A 25,130-nucleotide genomic window follows, 5' to 3' on the forward strand; every position below is an offset into this window, starting at 1 on the left:
TTAACATTTTAAAATATGTATTCAAAGTAGTACTCAAGATTCATAGTATTGAAAATAAATTGAGTACACATCGCGCGCACAGACTATGACGGCGCGCCGCGCAGGCTTGCAACCTGACGACCAATTGCTAGTTATATATATATATATATATATATATATATATATATATATATATATATATATATATATATATATAAAACCCTTATCCGCACCCAAATGGTGCATAGGGACTGTGTCATATAAACGCAGTGTTATCTTGATCGTTTATACATGAAGGAAAGGTGATCAGCCCTCCGCTTCAGGTACCAGTCCATGGTAATTTTGAATAAATATTACAGTGAAAAAATTACTAATATTTATTTTACCCCCCTTGGGAATCGAACCCGGGACCTCCGGAACGGTAGCCGAGCGTGCTGACCATTACACTACGGAGGCGGACAAATTGCTAGTTATAAGAATAAAATAAGTGTACAGGCACATGTAGTACTACTAATATGAATATACTTATATATTTTTTATTATATCTTTTAAATAAAATACAATATAATGTTCAATTTGTTTTGTAAAACGACCAATATGATTTGTAAAACGTCCAATTTGAAGTAAAAAACCTTTATTGATTTTTTCATACGTAATTTTTGTATTACTTATTAATGGTTGTCATCAATGTCAATAGTATACATAAGAAGGTTTTATTTCATATATTTGAGCCGAGAAAATTGAAGGTAGGTATGAGGTTTGGAAACGGTAAATACTGAATTCTGAATGTTCTAGAGAGACGTGACCACGATGAATACATTACTCGAATAGTTCATTGTAATTATTGAATAGGTACGGAAATAGCGGGGCGATGTTTGGAAGTGCACTTGGAGCGACACAATAATAATTTGCAATTACTATTCCGGCAGAACATAACCACTAAGTCAATAGAATACCACTATAGTGCATCCCATGCACAATACTGCACAGCCGAATTAATATTCATGTATGTACAGGCATACAAAATGCGATAAATGGTCATACATAGAATTATGCGACAAATATGGATAGAGTAGTTGTAAAACATATTAGCTATATTCATTAATCCCGTTACTATTTGATCTCGTATAGAAAAGTCCATATAAAAAAGAGCTAAGGCGGTACAATCGATTTTTTTTAACCCAGGTAATATTTAACGTAATATTTGAAAAAACTAGTTTTTCTTCAAAATAAATATCAATAAGAGTTATTTTTTTTTTAGTATACCCGAACTTTCTAAAAAACGAACAAAAAATATATGTTCTAAATAAAAATTAGGGTGAACTGATGTCATACTCCCAGCGCTGTCGGACGCTTACTGAATGCTATAATTGCGAAACTAAACTAAACTGTTGTATATGGTCCTGCACATCCTGCAGAGTGAGTTTTTTTAAAAGATTTTATTACTTTTAAACTTAATTTTTAGTTTATTATTAGATTAAAACCAATATTTTTAGCTTTTCCACTTTTTTTATTTGACCAGCGACCGGGTTTCGTCGTTACCGACACCACCAGTCTGATGATGTCGGTAACGACGAAACCCGGTCGCTGGTCAAATAAAAAAAGTGGAAAAGCTAAAAATATTGGTTTTAATCTAATAATAAATTAAAAATGCAATTCCATCACGAAGTGTCAGTGGATAATATAAATCTACTAATTTTTAGATTGAACATTTTGAACATAAGGTATTGTGAATTTGAAATAATCACTACGCCCCAAACGTGGGGCTATCTGACCTGCTATTTTATGGCATCACGGTTGAGGTTAAAGCTATTTCGTATATATGTTTTGGTTCGTAAGGTATGGAGTAAGGATGTCATTGTCATGTTTTTTCTATGCGGGTGATAGTCACGTCAGTTGTTGATATTTCGACAGGCCATTAGATCTGGGTGTTTCTCACACCCTATAGCATTAATGCTGTCGATCCATCCAACATTCACTGCCGCATAAAGGCTTTTAATAAATCACGACTGTATCCATTCACAACCCAATTTTGACATCATTCAGCTTCGGACGCTGTGTTTGATTACTGAGGTGACATCATGGTGATTTTTAAACCATTATGACCATTTGTCATTTGTGTCATTGTGTCACAGGAGTCATGTATGTAAACCAAAAAATATAAAGAGCATATTCATTGCAATAGTCAAATAATTTATTTTAAATTATTTTAGTCATACATGCATTTTGGATATGTAAGTTAAATTTAAAGCAACGTTGACCTCACGAGATTTTCCGTGCCGCGGGCACATTTTACAATGCTTACTAACACATACATCATGCCGCTTCCCCGTGGGAGTACGTAAATAGGATTGAACGCCATTCCACTCGGTATTTCAAATATTCTTCGCCTCTTCCACATTCCCACTTATTATTCCGACTCCTTGCCTGTTATTGAATTATATTTTGACACGTATTTCGATGTACTCAACACTATTATCAAAAACCGTGTTTAATAATAACGAGTGATGTAGCAGGGTTACGGTTTTTGAGCGTTTTTCGGATATTCGTTTAATATATAATTCACACAGTAAAAGCAGAGGAATACAGAGAAAAATTTGGCATTATCGAGTTTTTTAAATATTTAAAAGAGGTTAGGTCAAGAGTCGAAATAATCGGCGCATGAGGAGATGCATGAATGTGGAAGGGGCAAAGAATGTTTGCAAAGTCAGATTGGTGTGGCGTTCTCTCTGCCCACCTCTGCGGAGAAGTGGCGTGACAGTTAGTTAGTTATATAATTCACACGTCACTTCATGTGTGAGTTCGCGGCAGCGTCTATCGAATATTATAGAATAGACCATACATTTTCTACGGTTCACTATTAGAGATTGCAAAAAATATTTTCGAGTGTGTTGATTTGGCTGGAAGAAAACATGACATCGAGTTTATAATGTTAATTTCTCTTGTCGTATGAATTCCTGGTACTTGGAGGTCTCGTTCCAGGAACTCACATGAAGTGATCATAATCAAAGCGCAGGAACGAGGAATATTTCTGCAATTATACAGCGATGGACTGCGCGCAGATATCGTGTCCATTCACGGCGTACTGCGTAGTGGCACGTCATGGAGAGGCAGTGCTCTGTGTGGACACATGAGGACCTTATCTGCGATCTGGTACGACCTGCGCAGGTACTGCGCCCCGCGACGGGCACACAGCGCGGAGTACAGAGGCCGCGCAGTTCCCGCGGGACGCCGACTATAATGCCTTGTAAATATTAAACAGTTTTACAAATTTAGTCCGGAGACTCTCAACTTTGGAACCGAACGATAAGAACTAGATCCGGTCGTTCGGAAGATCCGCATCAGTAGATTTGTATCAATGGAATGATCCGTTCAATTGAACGATGATATATTTTTAAATCTCTCGTTGTAAACCGTATCAACGACTACCAGCGACCAAAAACCAAATGGTGGATATTTTAATACCTTATAATACTTGGCTATCTTTAAAATAATCGAAGGATTTTTTTATTAATTATAACTAACCAACTAACTAACCATCACGCCGCTTCCCCGCAGGGGTAGGCAGAGAAAATAGAGCGCCACACCACTCTGTCCTTGCAAACTGTAACCGGCGTGGGTTACGTGCGATGACTCTCAAAAATGTACACGCCTGGCCTTCTTCGGAATCTCCCAACTATGCCACCGTTGTAAGGGGTGACGTTCCAGACGGCCCCGCCGTACCGAGTTACCGAGTAAGCTGGATACGGACGGAGGTGAATGGATGTATGAGCCGGGAAGAGCGGGCACTGAACCGACAAGTCAACCTCAATAGCCCTGATAAGGGCTTTCCGAAACTGGTCCGTGAATCGGTATAATGAGGCGAAGCGGTCCAGGCTGGCGGCGCGGCGAGTCGTCCAAGGAGCGGGAGCGGAGAAATGAAACACAGGTTTCAACAGTCACACCAGAACTGGTTTATTATTAGAAAATGCGCCCTCTATATACCCGGCCGTGATCGCGTACCGCCCGACAGTGGGAAAGTACAGCCAATCAGCGGCCGGGGGAGAGAGACAGCCATATCTCTGTCTCTCTCTAATGGGCACCGGACGGGCTACACTTTCATACCGTACCGGTGCCGTTCCAACAATTCGTTATTACATTACAATTTACAATTTACAAGTTTATTTTATCAGTAATCTATTTATACAACTTAACATCTAGGCGCATTTAATATTAACATTGTCTTATTCTTTCTTACATCTAATACATTCTGTAAATACATGAGAAATCGGTAGAATCCATAGAGGCCCTTCTTCGGGTCGCATTCCGACGGGCGACCGTTTCGCTCGCCGCCAGGCGCCTGGAATTCTTTTTCAGGGCCGCCGTACGGGGTGTGCGATCCGTCCGTAACACTCCCCCCGTGCAGCTAGTCTGCACCTGAATTCTCGGGGACGGGTCGCGCGCCTTCTCTTCTTATTACCGCGATCTTTGCGGCCGGCCTGGTGTAGACCCCCCTAGGGGTCTTTACCTCCACGACTCGTACTTGGCCGTCTGCTGCTTGGTCGGCTCGGGTCACTATTCCCCGCGGCCAACAGTTCCTCGGCAGGTTCGGGTCGACAATTACGACCATGTCGTCCTTCTGGATCGGAGGCGCGGGATCGCGCCATTTCTTCCGTTGGGCCAACGTTGGGAGATATTCCCGCAGCCAGCGCCGCCAGAACATATCCGCGGATCTCTGGGCGATCCGCCACTGTTTGCGAAGGCAGGCTCCTTCGTCGTCTTCGTCGTAATGCGCCAGCGTGGGGTGCGCATTAGCGGTTCCGATGAGCAGGTGGTTCGGGGTGAGGGGTATAGCTTCCTCGGGCTGCAGAGTCACCTGTGTAAGTGGACGGTTGTTAACTGAATACTCTGCCTCGGCCAGTATCGTTTTCAGGGTCTCCTCCTTCGGAGCCTGTTCGTTTAAAGTCGCCTTGAGAGCTCGTTTTACCGACCTAACGAGCCTCTCCCATGCCCCACCCATGTGTGGGGAAGATGGCGGTATGTATTCCCATCTTATGTTCCGAATTGTCAGCTCCGCCAACAATTTTCCATCCTTCCGTAGTTCCGTCACGGCGTCGCGCATCTCTTTGTCGGCGCCGTGGAAATTGGTCCCGTTGTCGGAGTACAGGGCGATGGGGCACCCTCTCCGGGAAATCATCCGCCTCACTGCCATTATCGTGGAGTCCGCTTGCAGTGAGGACGCGAGTTCTAGGTGGATGGCGCGTGTAACCATACACGTAAAAAGAACGCCATAACGTTTTTCCCGTCTTCGGCCGACAGTCACGGCTATCGGCCCGAAGAAATCTACTCCGCAGTGCGCAAAGGGCGGTGCGCCGTACGCAAGCCGGGATGCGGGCAACTGTCCCATCAGTGGGATCCTTGGTCTGCTCCGAGCTGTCTCACATGTCTGACATTCCCGTGATATTTTCTTAGCGGCGTCCCTCAGCCGCAGGATATGATACTTCGTTCGTAGGTCTGCTACAGTTCTTTCTGTTCCTGGATGTCCACCTTTCTTGTGGACATGTTCAATCAATAGCCGCACATATCGGCATGCTCCGTCGAGGACGGGTGGGGCAGTGAGGCCTGCCGCGAATTCGGACGCGGCCTTAAGGCGTGTACCCATTCGTATTATTCCATTGCTGTCCAAGTACGGCGTCGCGGCGTACAGACGGCTTCCGGGCGGGCTTCCCTTTCCCTCCCGCAGCATTTGCAGCTCGTCTTGAAATGAGCTTTCTTGTGACCTCCTAATCCACATGTTTTCAGCGTCCTGCATCTCCGCGGCGCGCAACTCAAACCCCCCTCCGGGTTGTCCTGTGACCGAGTGCCGCCGGCATCTGGAGATGAATCGTAGTACCCAGGCGGTCGTGCGCACCAGCCGGGTCCAGGAGGAGAACCGCTCCACCTGCGGGAGGGCCTCCTCGTTCCTTGTGTGTCCGACAAACTGTCGAACCGGTTTTTCTTCGAGCGCTTCTGCGCTTGGTCTCGTTCGCCCAACTTTCTCTGTGGGCCATTCTGTCTCTTCCTCCCTCAAGAAACGCGGGCCCCCAAACCACAGTCCGTCTCTTGAGAGGTCAGGGGTCCCCTTGTCGCGGGTTCCAATGTCCGCCGGGTTTTCCTTTGTGGGGACCCATTTCCATTCTTCACGCGTGGTCAACTCATCGATCTCTCCCAATCGATTGGCCACGAACGTTGCATATTTCAAAGGATCATTGCGTATCCAACACAGCACCGTGCTGGAGTCCGTCCAGTAGATCGTTCTTACTATCCTCGCCTGACTCTCCCTTTTGATGGTGGCAGCCATCCGTGCCGCCATCAGTGCCGCCTGTAGCTCTAGGCGCGGTATGGAGAGCGGCTTCAGGGGGGCCACTTTCGATTTGGCCATCACGAACGCCGCGTCGCCGGCGTTCACAAAGTAGGCTATCGCACAACAAGCCTGTTCAGATGCGTCGCAGAAGATGTGCAGCGTCACGAGTCGCCCTTTAGACTGTAGCACACATCTTGGTATTCTGCATTCGTTGTTCTCCATCAGCCGGCGCCACTCTGACCATCTCTCAGAGTGCTCCGGCAACAGCGTCTCATCCCAGCCCGTCTTTGATCGCCAGACGGCCTGTAGGATAATTTTTGACCGCACGGTGAGGCACGTAATAAAGCCGACCGGGTCAAAAATACTCATCGTCGCGCTCAGCATTTGGCGCTTGGTGGGGTTCTCGGGGATCGAGGCCATCTCGGTCCCATATTCGAAGAGAAACGTGTCGCTCCTGGGGTTCCACATTAAACCCAGGACTCTTTCCGTTGTATTTGCTTCTCCTATTCTGATGGCATTTTCCGCCTTTTCCTTTTCCGCAATGCCTTTCAGGACTCCTGGCTTATTAGACGCCCACCTCGTGAGCTCAAAGCCTCCCCTTAGGAGCACCTGCCTCAGGCCATGTATGAGGGATGCGGCCGCTTCTTCGCTGTCGGTCGCATCCAAATAGTCATCCATATACATTCGTCCTTGTATGGCCGCCGCGGCGGCCGGAAATTCGTGTGCGTACGTTTGGGCGACCTTGTCGCGGACAAACTGGGCACTACTGGGCGAGCATTTCGCGCCGAACATCATCGATGTCAACATGTACGTTTCGGGTTCATCCCGGCTATTCGTTCGCCACAGGAACCTTTGCGATGGCTGGTCAGCTTCATTGATCCTAATTCGCAGAAACATCTCCTTGATGTCTGCGGCTACCGCCACGGCCCCTTCCCTGAATCGAAGGAGGTTCCCCAACAGCGAGGACAGGAGGTCTGGTCCTGTCAGTAAGTGGTCATTCAATGACGTCCCCCGGTGCTGGGCGGCAGCGTCAAATACCACTCTTATCTTACCCGGCTTGTTCGGGTTACTCACAGCGAAGTGAGGTAAATACCACTCCCTCGGGTGGTGCACATTCTCTTCTGCGGGGTCGAGCTTCACAGCATATCCTTTTCCAATATATTCACTTATCTTGGCCTTGTAAGCCGCTGCCAATGCCGCGTCACGTCCTAGCTTCCTTTCTAGAGAGTGAAGCCTGTTCAAGGCTGCCTGGCGATTGCACGGCAGTACGTCTCCGTCCCGAGCCCATAATAGCCCGGTCTCCCATTGGCCTGACGGGAGCTGTCTTGTAGTATTCTTCAAGAGTTCCAATGCGCGCTTATCGGTTGCGCGATTCCTTTCGGCGGTGGAGACGCCCAATGACTCCACGGCGAAGTTTCTCTTCAATAGCTCGTCCAACCCTTGCTCGACCCGGTTGTTTGGCAGATTGAAGTTGGGGTGTACGGTACCCCCGTACGTTACTGGCCCCAGTGTGGTCACTATGGTCAGCTGACCATCCTCCCGAAGCACTGGAGTGTCGATCGGGAACATGAGAGACGCGTTATCGAGGCCGATCAGCATCTGCGGTCTGATGACGCGAGCTCCAGTCCGCGCGGGCGCGCCACTTTTGTGTACAAGGTCCAAGTCCTTGATGGTCCTCGCCCCGATCTCGAATTCCCCGTTGTGATCACTTATCAAGGTCACCGTTACACGCTGCGACCTGTGTGTGTTGCTTTGTCCAGTCGCACCTTTTATCGTCAGATTCCTTGCTATCCCCGTAGCACCTATCGCGCGGGCGACACCCTCCTCGAGGAGGGTCACAGACGCAGCCTCGTCCAACAAGGCGAACACTTTTGCGGTCCCCCGCGGTCCCTTCAAAGTAACCGGCAGCACTTTGAATGTGACCGGGACCTCACAGTCATTTGTCCACAGCACCTGCGCATTGTCCACAACTTCCTCACTTTTCACGGCTTCCGCGGCACCATCCGTGCGGTAGTGCAGGATTCTATTGTGGTGTCTCCGGCAGATTTCACACTTTCTTGCTTCACACTCGGGCACCCTGTGCCCTGATTCCAAACACTGGAAACACAGTTTGGACAGCCGCACAAATTCCCAGCGGTCGTCCACGGTCTTCTTCTCGAACCGTTTGCATCGGCGTAAGTTATGCCCGCTGGCCTTACAAAATACGCATTCCTTGTCACTCGTCGTGTCGCGCGTCGCAAACACGTGACTCCTTGGCTCGACGCGTCGAGCGTTCTCGCGGCGGGCGGGCTCGGCGCACTTGTCGCGCTGACCCGCGCGCTCCTTGTCTCTGTTCCTCGCCACCATTCTGAACAGACCTCCGTGGCGCGTGATGCCGGCGGTGATCTCGTCAAGCCAAGCGGCGAGATCGTAGATACTGCTCCTCGTCTCGCGGCGGCGATCGCGGAACCAATCCCACCGGAGTTGCGTCGGCATCTTGGCAACCATCTCCGCTAGCAGCTGCGGGTTGTCGAGATAGCAAGCGTCCATCCCGTCCACGGTGGTGATGACGTTGCGTATCGAAACCGCAAAATCCACGACTGCTTCATCCGCGGGGTGGTCGGCGAGACTCGGCATCCTCCGGGCGTCTTCCAGTATCTGCGCGATGATGAGTGTCGGGCTGCCGAAGGCGTCCTCCAGCGTCCGCAATATTTCCGACACGTTGCGCGGATACAGTAGCAGGCCTGCTACCATGTGACGCGCACGCCCTTCCAGTGCGCGCGCCAATCTTCCGATGTTGTCAGCGTCCCCTATCCCCCATCTCTCAGTAGATTGGAGATATGCCGCGTTGAAGCGGCGCCATTCCCTCGGGTCTCCGCTGAACTTAGGCAACTCCGGCGGCTGCCCCGACCATCGAAAGTAGTCCCCGCCTCGGGGTGAGGGCTCCGCGTAGATTCCTCTTCCGTCATCTCTGCGGTGCCGTTCGTCCGGTCGAGCTCTGTCGACCCATTCGCGTACCGGGTAGCGATCGCGTTCGTCCGGTGCGCGCCAACGCAAGCCAGAGGTTTCCATACGCCTCGGCTCCGCGTTGCCAGTAGGCGCCGGGCCATATCCCCCGGGCGCTTCTCCTCTGTGGCCGGTCAGTTCGTCCCGCGATTCCCCAGCGAATCGCGTAGGTTCCGGATCCAACACCGGAACCGGTAGAGCTGCGGCCGATGTCCTGAATTCCCTTCTGGGCTGATTGGCGGCGTCGTCTTGCCGCGTTCGTAGGTGGGTGGATTGTTCGACACCCGGTCGTGACTCCTCCATGAGTCTTTCCGTGCGGGGCGCCGAAACTGTGACGCCACCCGCGATAACCTCCCCCCCTGGGGAGCTTACGTTAGCTGCTGTCCACTGTGACAGGAGCTCACGGAGTTGCTGGAACTGCCTCTCGTTGCTGGCGGCTAGCTCCGCCATCTGGCGGCGCAAGTCGCTACTCGCATCAGTCCGGACTGAACTGACAGAGTCCCGATCCTCCTCACGGCGCTGCTCTTCGGGCTCCATGGCGACGTTGCGTCCCGACCTCAGGGATGCAGGCATCGTAGCTGGAGACTGCGTTGAAGGATCCGGTTCGAAGGACCAAAATGTAACCGGCGTGGGTTACGTGCGATGACTCTCAAAAATGTACACGCCTGGCCTTCTTCGGAATCTCCCAACTATGCCACCGTTGTAAGGGGTGACGTTCCAGACGGCCCCGCCGTACCGAGTTACCGAGTAAGCTGGATACGGACGGAGGTGAATGGATGTATGAGCCGGGAAGAGCGGGCACTGAACCGACAAGTCAACCTCAATAGCCCTGATAAGGGCTTTCCGAAACTGGTCCGTGAATCGGTATAATGAGGCGAAGCGGTCCAGGCTGGCGGCGCGGCGAGTCGTCCAAGGAGCGGGAGCGGAGAAATGAAACACAGGTTTCAACAGTCACACCAGAACTGGTTTATTATTAGAAAATGCGCCCTCTATATACCCGGCCGTGATCGCGTACCGCCCGACAGTGGGAAAGTACAGCCAATCAGCGGCCGGGGGAGAGAGACAGCCATATCTCTGTCTCTCTCTAATGGGCACCGGACGGGCTACACTTTCATACCGTACCGGTGCCGTTCCAACAATTCGTTATTACATTACAATTTACAATTTACAAGTTTATTTTATCAGTAATCTATTTATACAACTTAACATCTAGGCGCATTTAATATTAACATTGTCTTATTCTTTCTTACATCTAATACATTCTGTAAATACATGAGAAATCGGTAGAATCCATAGAGGCCCTTCTTCGGGTCGCATTCCGACGGGCGACCGTTTCGCTCGCCGCCAGGCGCCTGGAATTCTTTTTCAGGGCCGCCGTACGGGGTGTGCGATCCGTCCGTAACACAAACATTATTCGCCTCTTCCACGTTCATGCATCTCCTCATACATACCGATTGTTACGACTCCTAACCTGACCACTTTCAAGTATTTGGCATACCTGATCGTGCCATGTTTTTCTCGGTCTTCCTCTGCTTCTTTTCCCAATAACATTTGCTTCATAAATTTGTTTTACCAAATTCTATAAATGTTAGATATCATTTATAGAATCTTAATACTATGTATTTTGTAGACAAAAAATCTTTAATGTCATTTTTCGAATGAAAAAATAAAATATAATATTTTATCATTTAGCTCCCTCCCTTCCAACACCTGTCCTTCTCTTTCCAACTCTTATCCGCAGCCAATGGTGCATATGGCACTGCATCAGATCGACGCAATAGTAAGCTGATCGTTATATGATGGCAAGGTGATTAGTCCCGCGTTGCAAGTACCAGTCCAGGGTGATTTTAAATATATATTAGAGCTAAAAATCGAATGGATGTCGAATCTCCAGCACGGTAGCCAGACGTGTCAACCACTACACTATGAAAGCGGACAACACCTGCACTTAACCAAAATGTGAGGCGTTGATTTTTTGCTTATTAATATAATATGCGTTAAAGTTGATTCATAATATTATTATTATTAGAAAAAGGTGACCGGTGAACGAGGAATGAGAAACTGTGGGCGGGGGTTTATCTGTACGAATTAATTGATTTATTATTAGAAATATAGCGACACAGTTGAGGAAGTTTAAGGTCTTGCTACTGCGGGAGACGTGACAGCCGCGGAGGCAGCAGCGCGGGACAAGAGAACTGCACTCCATAAATTTATTGTAATTAATTGTTCTGTAGCTGCTTCAGATACTTTGCGAGGGAGATACGTACATACAATAGGAATGTAGAATCGTGCTACCGCGCTTCAATTTATGAGAAACATCCTCAGCCATCGCTAAAGAACTTTATAATTCTCATCGGATAAATATTAACATTCACAGAGGCTTCGAGATCAATAAAATCTCGTAAAAAACTGGTTTCCTTTTTATTGCAGATCTTTCGCCGGACCGATAATTTGAAATGTTAAAATACAGCTTTCCATTTCTGTACGCGACGGCGGACTTGTCTCTAGAGCTGAATAAAAACGGCGTAAAGTATTTATTGCGGGGAGAATTAGTCGCGATAAACTCCGAATGAACATCGGCCTCTCCGGCGCTCGGGGAAGGCCCGCTTCTCCTTATTCGAGCGAGCGAACCACCAAACAATAAACCTCAACAATGTTCGGAGGGTGTTCGACAATAAAAATTATACGGGGAGCAAAAAGTGCGCTCCGCTGCGCGTTCCCGCGATCCTGCCCTTACAAGGACATCCTATTTGTTGGACCTCATCGGGAATTCTGTCGGGGCGTAATCGGGAAAGAAGAAAATATGTTTTATTCGATTGTACTTAAATACTGGACTGAACCCCCTGACGGAGATAAGTCAAGGTATATTAGATATTCCTTCATCATAAACACAGCATCTTATTATACGAAGGGAATATGAATCCCCGAGCATTCCCAGGGGTATTGACCTGACATTGGCTGGCTTTAATAATCACTTAATACACCGTGTAATGTTCAGAATTGTCAAGGTTTCTACTGACCCTTATCCGCACCCGATGGTGCATAGGGCACCAAAGTGGACAAATCCTGTGAACAAATATTTGGACATACTTAAAATATTGTCATTATTTAATTCTTGGCCATTATTTGAAAAATAAATTGAAAATTGATTAGTCTTCAAGACCGGCCCTGGTCCACTTCTCCGCGCTGGTAGTCACTCAGAAATTGCGGCGCTTTTTGCTGCTAACCGTTTATAACGTAATGTCGAGGAACATTCTTCGGCGTATGATAAAATGGATACTGTACGTACTAAGTTCCTAGGACGAATGGCTCCTACTATTGTCCCATCGTCCCTTCATAAACCAGATTTAATTTAACAGATAAGTTAAATTGAGAGTATTCACAAGAATTTGCCAGTTGATGCTACCCATGAAGAAATAAACCCATTTTTAGGTCTATATTCTACCCTACAAGATATTGTGTTTAGACAAAATGTATGTTTTTCACCAAATAATACAGGTGAAGATCAAAAGTCAACCTTCTCATAAAGCATGACTTATTTATTCGTAACAACGCTCTGAGACAGCGAGATGAGCGTCAATGACTTGATGTATTATTCGCAAGAATTTGCCAGTTGATGCTGCCCATCAATAAATGAATATATTTTTAGTATCTAGAGTCGATATAGTAACAATTGGTAAATGCGGGCTACCAAATAATAAAATGCCTCGTCTGCAATCAGTATCAAACGCTGCAGCGAGACTAATTTTTGGAATTCCTTAATTTAGTCACGTCACTCTACTATACTACTATGGGGATACGCTTTCTTGAAAGGGTAGAGCATAAACTATGCCTGATTATGTATAAATCAATCAAAGTACGGCTTCAGAATATCTAAAAAAGAGCTATGCATTCCATACGAAAGACAGACAGATAACATAGACATTAATATTGATTTTAAATCCAGTATTCTACTTTCAACAACACTCGCCTCTAGATTTGTTTTACCGTTCTTTTCTCACTTATTTGTTCCCCATGTCCAAGCCATCTTATCACACCTTTCTAAATTTCAACGATTCGTTCCACTCAGCCTAATTAATAATAAAAAAGTACCTACTCTTGATGACACCAAAATTAACGCAACAGAAATTATATCATACCATATTTTGGTAAGACAAAAAAGGGTGAAATCCGTTTATTATTATTTTATTAATCGGCACACGCCCTAACACGAACATAATAATAATATTGTCTGGTAAATTATTATGATACCCGAAATAGATAGTAGAGACCTACCTGCTTGATTACTTCCTTTACCCTATTTTTTTGGTCTCGGACTTTGGGACAAGCGTGTCACGGTTTAAAAGCTAATTTATGGCCTTAGCATTGCTGGATCGAATACATCAAATTCAGGTAGTCTTTATATTCCTGTAATCGTTCCTTAACTCGTGAAATTTAAAGTCAATTTCCAATATTGTATTCCTTATAAATAATATTTGAAATATTTGAAAATTTTGTCCGCCTCCGTAGTGTAATGGTCAGCATGCTCGGCTGCCGTACTGGAGGTCCCGAGTTCGATTCCCAGGGGGGTCAAATAAATATAAATGATTTTTTCACTCTTATATTTATTCAATATTACCTTGGACTGGTACCGGAAGCGGAGGGCTGATCACCTTTCCTTCGTGTGTTAACGGTCAAGATAACACTGCGTTTATATAATGCAGTGCCCTATGCACCATTGGGGTGCGGATAAGGGTGTGAAGAAGAAGAAGAATTACTGCTCTTGAAATGTCTTACGTAAAGCGTTTAAGTGTTTTCATACTCGGTGCTTTGATACTTATTTACTAATTATTTTTTGGGTTTTGAAACTGCTTTAAGTCAGATGTGGTGCGAGTAAAAAATAATTGATATATTGCGATACGTTTAAAGTTTAAGTTGGTGTGATTTTTTTACTCATTTCAAAGCTTTATCGCATTCTTTGGTTGATTGTTTATACAAATGGTTTTTCGGAATGCAATGGAGACTAGTGTTTAACAGTAGACGACGCGACGGTTATCTGCTAATCGTCTTAGGTGAAAATTAATTGACCAATATTATTTGTGTCACGAATTGAGCGAGCACATTAATTTACGTAATATTAAGAACCGATTGTTGTTTAACACTCCTGAATAAATTCCTCATCCTATGTTAATATATTTTTTAATAAGTAATGTATCTTTATCGTTAAAATGTTTATTCACTTTTCTTGGTTAATTTCTGACGAAACTTTACTGTTTTTTTTTTAAATAAGTATATCAATACATTTACATATGTAATTATGTGACACATTGAAATTCACAAAATGAATTGTCATCAAATTACAGTCAACAAACTATACATGCAAACCATTTCTATATTTTGATAATACTTGATTTTATTGATAAGATTTTATCATTTTAATAATAATATCATACAACAGTAATAAAATTTTGGATAAATTATATACCCAGCGCCATTTTCGATTATTATATAAATACCTCAAGGGAACTATGGCAAGGGCTTATAAAGACGTAGTTAGTAAGACGTAGTTAGAAATGTTTAGTATCTAAATTATTATTTCAAGTAATTAGAAATAGAAGCAGAGAAAGGCCGAGGAAAATTTATTCAAAGTACTTCAAATATTTGAAATCGGACAGGTCTTAAGCTAAGTCAAGGAGTCTCGAGCTTACCGCCCCTCCAAGGTCTTTGGAGGAAGAGTTGTATAACTTAAAGGCAATGGAATTGGCATGTCACTCAAGAATTACAAGATATTATAACTTTAAACAAAAATAAGTAATCCACTCACGAGTAGGTATAGGCTATAAAACTTATAAAGTTAAAACCTAAATAAGGCCATGATAAGCAGTGTTGCATGAGCCGTAGTTAGATTTCAGAGTCACTTGAACGTTAGGTAATTCAAAAGAAGTTGGCAAGTCTGGCCAAAACTCGATTACAATTCTACATCCGGAAATAAGGTCAGATTGAAAATCAAAGATTATCGATACTAAGAATGATTCCGGCGCCTTAGTCAACTCAGATAAGGATAAATCACTACAAGATAAAAGCAAGTGGGTAAAATAAGTGCTAAACCATTATAACCCTTGTGTGTACACGCGTAGAGGTGTGACCATAGAGATTAAAGTTAATTACATCCGCGTGTTATACATAAAATCATAAAATCAAACGGGTGCGACACACGTGCGCTGTGTAAACGGAATCCCCGGTTCGATGGTACACGAGCCACGTGCCCTGACAAATATCTCGGAATAGAACCATATTCTTTGGCGACTGGTAAACTGCTAGTCATAATAATCACCTCGAGTTATCAACCGCCGACTGAACTTTATGGCCGGGTTGAAATTTCAAATGGTTCAGGGGGAGGCGTAGCTCTGACGAACCGTAAGTTTTACTTGGTAAATACCACAATTTCTTGAAATCTATTGTGACACGTGTTTCGATGCATTCAGCATCATTTTCAAACACTGCATTATTTGTCTTATTTGATTGCTACTATATTTTAATTCGTGATTTTTTCAGTATCAACGTGTTTTTTTACGTTTATCTAAAATATTTACGTTATTTAAATTTTACTGTTTTATCGGATTTTATTATTTTGTTATTCATCATGCTTTTACCCTTTTATAATTTTTAACTATTGTCATGTAATTTTTTTATTATTATTTGTTACGATTTTAAATACCTACGTATATTATATGTCCCTTAATACTATTCTATTTTAGTTATTTGGTGTACGATTTCATAGAGATTCTGTATTGTAATTTTCCATTATTTTCCAGGCATGTCTAATGCGATATTTCGTTTTTAATGTAGACTTTGAAATATTGAAAGAAGGCTTTCTTCAAAGTCTCATTATATTACTTGTAATATGTATATACAGACATTATATGTTTGAAAATATACCATTTATGCTTCATAATATTCCTATAATGTAAATACATTCAAACTAATAATAGTACATAAAGAGTTATGGATTTACCTTGGAAACAGATGCCCCCAGACCAGCCTGACAAGACCCCTGTCGGTGGTAACCCCAGTTTCCTGAAAATAAATATACAAGGATGTTTATCAAATATTTATTTCAATATTTTATACATAAGTTCTTCTTATAACAGAATAAAACTGGGTAAAACTCATTTTAATCCTTGATTTTTACAAGTATAGATTTTGACATCTCAAGAAGTACATGGAGTACAGGGCTTATGACCTCTCATAAACTGATTAAGTGATCACTTTACACACGTGCAACATTTACCATTCTATTCATGATTGACAATTATACTCATGATTCTCAATCCAAAATAGATGGATGTTGTGAACTCACGTGTACTGTGTCATGAGATTGATCAACATAAAGTGTGGTTGTCCATTGTCCAAGTATTTGGACAATCAAAATGTCCTAAAAATGGCTGTTATATACCATTTTATATTCGAAATCCATTTTTTCTGTGGAGTGTAATTTATAAATTACATTTAGATCTTATTTTTTTTAGATTATAATTTAATTAGTTTACAGTACCTACCTACATACACAGCATAAATATAGTTAATCTAATGCCCCCTTGAAACGATATTTTATAAATATGGCGCTACATGCTAATATCATAATTTTCAAAAACCATTCCGAAAAATTTTTCATAAAAAAACAATCAACCACGAAGCTAATAAAATTTTGAAATAAATTAAAAAAAATTCTTCCTATGCCCTGATTTCCAAGTTGTCCACACAGAATTACGAAGGCTCGATTATAATTTGTTATAGTTATTAGAAAATTATTAAAGAAAACCCTTGTTTTTATACCACATTAGTAGTCATAAAGTTTATTTATGACTACTAATTTCGGAAGGTAAGCTTCCATCGTCAGGTCTAATTGTAAACATTAGCAACAGTTTACAATTAGAACCTGAGGATGGAAGCTTAGCTTCCGAAACTAGTAGTCATAAATAAACTCAAGTGGTATAAAAACAAGTGTTTTCTTGAAAAATTTTAACATGTCTTACCGCAAAGTGAATGCCGAAACAATAAATTAAATTTGTAATTAGAAATATGTATAATATGTATATTGATTTTAAACTAAGTAATTTATGAAGACAAAAAATATGTATGCATTTATGATCAGGATAGCAAACATCAAGCGAAATATGTATCCAATTTACCGACTGAATTATTTTACACAAGGGTGAAATTTTAACAGGAAATTACTGTCACATTCATCTCATGCAGTTCCCATCTTCTTCTTTGAAATCGATACTCTTTACTTTCTCAAACGTTTGTACATTTAACTTATGTGTATTGAATTTTAAGCTAATTTAGTTAGACGATAGACATTATAAATAATATCATTACAAAATCAACTCCGGCCGTTTGTTTGAGCCTAGATTTCAGTACATAGCTAACCCTGGGTGGGCATCACACACATATGTAGGATATCAGTCTAATCTGATGAATAGAGAACAGATAATGTTTATTTAAGATACTACTTAGGTTTTATGGCAGTCTTTCATATCGTAAATTACTGATGTTTCTTTAGTGTTACTCGAGAAATTTATGATAAAATTCCTACGATTAGTAATTATCACAGAGATGTATGATAAAATGCATCGAGCTAAAGATTTTACCGTCAAATTCATAATCATGACGCCTGACGGATCGGTAGGGAAATGTTTTCAATGAATATTGAAGATTAACGAAAAAGCAACTGAGAGAAAAATGGCTATTACAACATTCCGTCGAGTATTTAGTATTGTTTACATATTTAATGTTGCTACTTAGATAATGGTTTTCCGATAAATTGAAGTTAAAGAAGCTTTTGATGAGAAACTAAAATACTTATCGATTTTAGGTACTAAGTGAAGTTTACTAAGATTTTTTTCTCAAGGACAAGCCTATATATTGCTGTACAGATACATACTAAAAATATTATTATTCTTTTGACTTAACATCCAATAGTACACAGGACACCGCATCGAATCGACGTGGAGTTAACTTGGTCGTAAATATAATAAAATTTCGTATATTAGGCCTTAAGGCGGGATAATCGGTAGCCCGCAACGCAATTTTCTTTAAACCCAGGTAACATTTGATGTAATTTATTTTTTGCTTAAAATACCGTTTTTGTATTGTAAAATTAGTTTTTCACGAAATAAATATATAATTCTGAAAAGAGTTATTGAAAGGTAAGGAGTTCAAAAATTATAAAAAAATATTTTTTCAATATACTTATATTCTAAAAAAATAATTCAATATCTATTCTAAAATTCTTGTCCGCCTCCGTAGTGTAATGGTCAGCATGATCGGCTACAGTTCTGGAGGTTCCGGGTTCTATTCCCAAGGAAGGTGAAATAAATAAAAGTGATTTTTTTCACTGTAATGTTTATTCAATATTACCCTGGACTGGTAACCTGAAGCGGAGGGCCGATCACCTTTCCTTCATGTGTTAACGATCAAGGTAACACTGCGTTTATATGATGCAGTGCCTATGGACCATTGGGGTGCGGATAAGAATTTTCATCTTTTTATTATCTATTCTAAAAAAGAGACAGAAGAAGGAACGATTGGATCCGACGCCAGACACTTCTGTGACGTGGTAGAGCGAATTGCTTGGCTGAAGTGGAAATGGGCCGGTCACATAGCCAGAATGACCGACGACAGATGGACGAAACGCGTTCTGGTGTGGAGACCGAGGAACCAGAGGCCTCAAGGACGTCCACCGATAAGATGGGTGGACGACATCAGGAAGTTTGCTGGAAGACAGTGGATGGGGACGGCGCAGGATCGGGAGGAGTGGAGGCGGAAGGGGGAGGCCTATGTCCAGCAGTGGACCTCAACGGGCTGATATTATGATGATGATTCTAAAAAAAAATGTGAGCAGACATTGTCTTGTATACCCTTAAAATAAAATGGACTTACTGGTCCTACAGGGGGAGTATTCAATGTTTTCGGTGAAGCCATTCTTGGAGACGTAGCAGGTTCCCACAGGATCTCGGCGGACAGCCTTGTAGGCGTAGGACACGTACCGAGGAGCGCAGGCCTGGAACAACAAATAACCGATTGTAAAGCTAGATACAAATTTCCAAAGAAATACAACTTAAAATGAAGGAGAAAAACGTAGAGATCCTGGTAAAAAGATCTTTTTCATGAGGTTTTCAGACTCATCATAACACATATCGTAGTCTATTCTACAGTAAGGAATTATTTGTTGGGATGGTACGAGTAATACATTATTAAATAGTTTTATTGTTACCCAAAAATCTATTTTGAAAATATTACTTAAAGTTCCGAGACGGACTCCCGACGGACAGAGGAAATATTTCAATTTAAATGAAAATATTAATATATCGGATTATTATAAATACAAAGAGGATCTTAAAAATCCTCTTTGATATAGAGTTTACTTAAATCCAATATTCGCCCCGAGTGAAAAGAACCCATTACGATATATGTATGTATTTAAAACATATACCACATAAGTATATATGGCTTGAAAACATTTGGGGGATGACATAATACGTATATTTTATTGTTCATGTATTGTATATTCCGGTAGGTACTTGACAAGTACCTAAGACTGATCACTGATCTGAGATTTCAAAATAAGAATATTCTATAAAAATAAAAATAAAACAGTTGGCTCGTGTTACTGAAGCCGCGTGTTTATTGATGGGCTCAATGTTTACATTGAGCGCATTGGCTGCAGACGGAGAAGTCCAGGGAAGGTCAGGATCGGAATATCCAGGGCCGGGACACAGGATAGCAGTCTACACGCGAGGGTGCCTTCTGCCTTCTGCCTTCTGCCTTCTGCCTTCCTCAAAGGCGCCGCCGACCCCCGTACCGGGAATCGACTGCCAAACATCTGGAGTCGCATTCTGTAATCTGCGGGTATTACCGAAACACTAAGCAGGGTTGCTACTTGCAAATTGTCCTTATAATGTTGGATGTTGTGACTTATGACGATATGAAAGCAACAATTTTGAAAGTCTCGCTCTTGGAGAACTGCCAAAATGCCATTTGAAAAAAAGACTTAACTAAAACGATTATATGCCAGTGCGAGCACTAGTATGCAAGCCTCTGAGCCTTACTATCAAGAAGAATGATAATAATAATATTTGCCTAATTTATACAGCGCACATTTTCAAAAATCATCTAATATACCTTATGCTGTGTACTATGTATAAACTTAATTATAATATGTACACTCTCTGATCTAAACATATTTAATAAACTACCCTCCACAGTAAAAAAAGAAGACTCTAATGAGCATATCTGGCAAGAAACTACGAGATAGAATAAGGAAAACTACAATAGGATAAGAGAAATATGCGAGATCGAAGATGTCGTTAGGTAGGGAAGCCAACGAAGAAAACAACGGTATTCAGATGTGAGGAGATTCGAGCAATTTAGACTCCCCCACATTGAACTCCATCGCCTATCCCAAGGTAAACGACTCCCCGACAGACCACCGAAGAGATGGATTGATAGCTGGGAATCGATATCGCAGGAGCCCAATCCCTCTTAAAAACAGGTCACGAGGCCAAGAAGAAGAAAGAAAAAAAAGAATATTGTTTGAATGAAAAAGGCTTTTATAATGATTATTAATTTTATAAAGGAATTTATGGTTAATTTTCATGAATTGTTATTGATATTTTATTTATTGTTTCGGCATTAACTTTGTGGTAAGACATGTTACAATAATTAAAGAAAACACTTCGTTTTTTACCACTTGAGTTATTTATTATATACTACATGTTTCAGAAGCTAAACTTCCATCATTCAGGTCTGTATAATAACTAAAATATAAAATATAAAATTGTTCTATAAATAAGGAGAGGGGAAAGTAAGGGGAAAGGGTTAGTCAAGGAACGGAGTTTGAAAACAAAGGAAAAATTGAAAGCAATGGCGAAGAATTTTGAAACAATATATTATTTAATAAATTATTATTAGAATTCAGGTTTTTTTGTATTTCTAAATTTTCAAGATAATTCATAATTTGGCCTTTATATGGAACAAGGTGTAATAATTTTAATTTATGGGAGTGAAATGAATTCTAATAATAATTTATTAAATAATATATTGTTTCAAAATTCTTCGCCATTGCTTTCAATTTTTCCTTTGTTTTCAAACTCCGTTCCTTAACTAACCCTTTCCCCTTACTTTCCCCTCTCCTTATTTATAGAACAATTTTATATTTTATATTTTAGTTATTATACAGACCTGAATGATGGAAGTTTAGCTTCTGAAACATGTAGTATATAATAAATAACTCAAGTGGTAAAAAACGAAGTGTTTTCTTTAATTATTGTAATTGTTATTGATATTCTTCATTACCAACTTGAAATCCTTATCCATTTCATTTCCCACGTTGCAGAAACGTTATTTACCTTACGCTAAGTCACTTTCAAAAAGAATTATTACGAAAGTATTATTGTCACCATATGAATTATCACAAATACAATAACCATGCTTTGAATCAAATATGTATTTAAGTTCCAAAAAGCATTATATGTGTGATATTATATCCAGTACCTGCCTGTTTTTAAACATTTCGAATATCATAAGAATAGTGGAGTTAAAGTAAATAAGAAAATATCCGGTAATTATTTTCGGACAATTAATCTTAAACGTCGGTCAATTGGTTGTTGGCAACCCTGTCAGCGGCATTAATCCGTCACAAGAAGCCGAAAGCGCTATATTCTGAGGGTTAACTATTTTATTGACCGTTTTAAAGATTTCGTTTTACATATCGCTCACTCCTTTCAAGAACGTCATAAATCAAAAATCGTCAATTTTCAGTTGTGCATGTTTTCGGAATGCCCAGAAAATGTACTATATCCCAGCGAAAGCGGCATATTTTTAACTTAATATTTACCCGCTACAGGGCAGAAAGTGTCGTTTTTGCATTTTGAAGAAAAGGTATTGTTTAATTGTTTTTTTAAATATACTAAATGTTTTTCAAATGGTGAAAAAACCTTCAGGTTTTGCCTAAAAACATCTGTTGCACAGTAAAAAGTTCAATAAGTGGCTTGATATTTATTTTTAATACTTTGTTTTATATTTTTAAACCTTAAAAACGTTTTCCTGAAAAATCACGTTTTTTGATTTATGACGTTCTTGAAAGGAGTGAGCGATATATCACATAAAACTGACCGGTCGAGAAATGTTTATAATCCGTGATGAATATTATTAGACGTATTATATATTTTATATTGTATCGGACTGATGAATGGAAGCGAAATATGGAACTGGGCAAGGAAGGATGAAAGCAGAGTGAACGCTGTTGAAAATCCCTCAGACGAATGCGCGGAAAATCTATACTAACTAACTAACTATTATGCAGCTTCCCCGCAGGGTAAGGCAGAGAGAATAGAACGCCATACCACCCTGTCTTTGCAAACATTCTTCGCCTCTTCAACATTCATGCATCTCCTCATACATACCCGCCGATTATTACGACTCCTGACCCGGCCCCTTTCAAGTATTTGACATACTTGATTGTGCCAAGTTTTCCTCGGTCTTCCTCTGCTTCTTTTTACAACTACATTTGCCTCATAAATTCGTTTAACCGTTCTTTACTAAATCAGACTTTCCTCATGTCCAAACCATCTCATCACGCCTTTCTTAATTTTATCGGTAATACTTATCTCAGCCTTGCATTCTTTCCTTATTTCACCACTCGAACATCTATTATACATCGTTTTACCGCACATTCGTCTGAGGGATCGCATGCTTTCATCCTTCTTTTGCCAACTCCATGCTTCGCTCCAATATATAAGGGTTTGTTGTATACTCCGTTGTATACTGCCAGTTTAGCTCTCGCTGATAGGTTTTTATTTGCTGTAACTGATTTCAGTGCACTATTCACTCTGTTCTCAGAATCCACTCTCCTTTCTATATCTTTTAAAGGATATGCATGTATATTGTATAATGATGTATTGAAAAGGGTTATTTTCCATGTAGACAAGGATCTCTAAGGAGGAGTGCTGGAACATTTGTAAATAATAATAACGTCAGAAATCTGTCATCTCAGAGCAACATCTGGCGGAAGCTGCAAATTCTCGTCCTCCATTCCTCACTAGACGCGGTGTTTATTTACATCCCGCTGCAACTTGTAGGCACAGATTTGTACACAACTACTCGCAGTGGTAGGTGCTCGGAATACAAGATCAAGGGGTGATTTTTTACAGGGAATTTAAAAACAAACTCCTTCATTCACATTCATGCTCGCGCCTTGGTATAGAATTTTAATGAACATAATAATAAATTGCATCATATTAATAAACATGCTGTAGAAAGAAACCATGTGACAACTAATAAAAATATTATCAGTATTTAATCCGCCTCCATAGGGCGTTTGTGCACTACACGGAATTTTACTGTCCGGCACGTCAGTTAGCATATAAAACGGATGATTGGCTTGGATTGGCTTGTGCTTTTGTCCATCTTTCTTCGGATCGATGCTCTGATCGGTGCGTGAACACGTTAAGCGTAAATTCAATCACGTTAAACTGTCGTAGTCGCTTTCATTTTTCAAAACCGGACTGCCGGACGGTAAAATTCCGTGTAGTGCACAAGCGGCTATAGTGTGGTGGTTAGCACATTATGTTACTATGATGAAAGTTCGATTCCCTGTTGGATTCCCTGAGTTCGATTCCTGGGTAGGGTTAAAATGTAGTTTTTTTACTATAATATTACCCTGGACTAGTAAATGAAGCGCAGATTTAACAACGTTGCCTTCATACAATTTTTTATTTATTTTTTGGAAAAATAATTCATATAGCACCAATTTCGTGAGAAATAACCTGAGGGGCGTTTTACAAATTACGTTGATTTTAACATTTAAAAAAGATATAACTAAATAATTTTTTTTTACCATAATATACATACAAAATGATTGTATACGAGTATATATACTCGTATATATATATATATATATATATATATATATATATATATATATATATATATATATATATATATATATATATATATATATATATATATATATATATATATATATATATATCGTATATGCACGAGAAGACGCACGTGTGTGTATAAGTTGATTTTACAGATACAAAAATGTTTTATAACATTTGTATTTTTTTCATGAAATGAATAGTCCTTGGTTCGTTTCCAGGGAGTTAAGTTCCAGAAGCGGGCGCTTTCTGAAGTTAAATTTAAATTTAGAATCTAACACATTTTAATTTTAGAAGATGGAATTGTTATTTTGAAGACGTTCTGTTAATTAGCATTAATTGTCTGGTCACGGAATGTGCCACGCGGGTACAACTTTTTCAACATGTCGCCGTTAGTCGCTTCTTCTTTCCAGATGCCAGTTTCCATTGAGGTAGGAAATATTTAATTGTATTTCTGAGGTATTTTAATGACACTGACATACTACGGGTTTTTCACTTCAAATTGGACGATTTACAAACCAAATTTAAATTAGACGTTTAACAAAACAAATTGTATACAATTTGTGATGATTTTACTCCTTTTAGGAGTTATGTGTATCAATATTTTATTGATATTATATCTCGATAAAGATTATGTCGAATGTGACGGGAATATGGCAGTCAGAGTATTTACAGATGTCATTGGCTGGTTTGAGTTATCACTTTAAAAACTGTGTGCGATTTTTGCTACCTGTATTAATTAATTTTAACCATTTCCGAAGTTTTACTCGAAAAACATGGTTTTCATTTGAAGCATTTCTACATGTACGCATACAACTTTCGAAAATTCGAATAGTGACTTTGACAAATGTAAGTAGAATCGTCAGTGTACTTCTAACCCTTATCCCCCCACCCAATGGTGCATAGGGCACTGCATC

At 41.2% G+C, this 25,130-nt stretch overlaps 1 protein-coding gene across 5 annotated transcripts in view; it reads right to left on the minus strand.

Annotated features, from left to right (window-relative positions):
* if (integrin subunit alpha inflated) overlaps positions 1 to 25,130 on the minus strand; it is a 146,451-nt gene that overhangs the window by 38,766 nt on the left and 82,555 nt on the right. For all 5 annotated transcript variants that reach the window (XM_088259577.1, XM_088259574.1, XM_088259575.1 and 2 more), the window contains 2 exons: positions 19,211 to 19,331; positions 16,281 to 16,342 (listed from right to left, as the gene is read on the minus strand). In XM_088259577.1, the coding sequence (XP_088115703.1) occupies positions 16,281 to 16,342; positions 19,211 to 19,331 (183 nt within the window). The remainder of the gene's footprint in view (positions 1 to 16,280; positions 16,343 to 19,210; positions 19,332 to 25,130) is intronic.

Source organism: Brachycentrus maculatus, unplaced genomic scaffold (genome assembly GCF_059751285.1).
Source record: "Brachycentrus maculatus isolate JH-2025_06_01 unplaced genomic scaffold, ASM5975128v1 h1tg000118l, whole genome shotgun sequence".
In the NCBI taxonomy this organism is placed as follows: domain Eukaryota; kingdom Metazoa; phylum Arthropoda; class Insecta; order Trichoptera; family Brachycentridae; genus Brachycentrus; species Brachycentrus maculatus.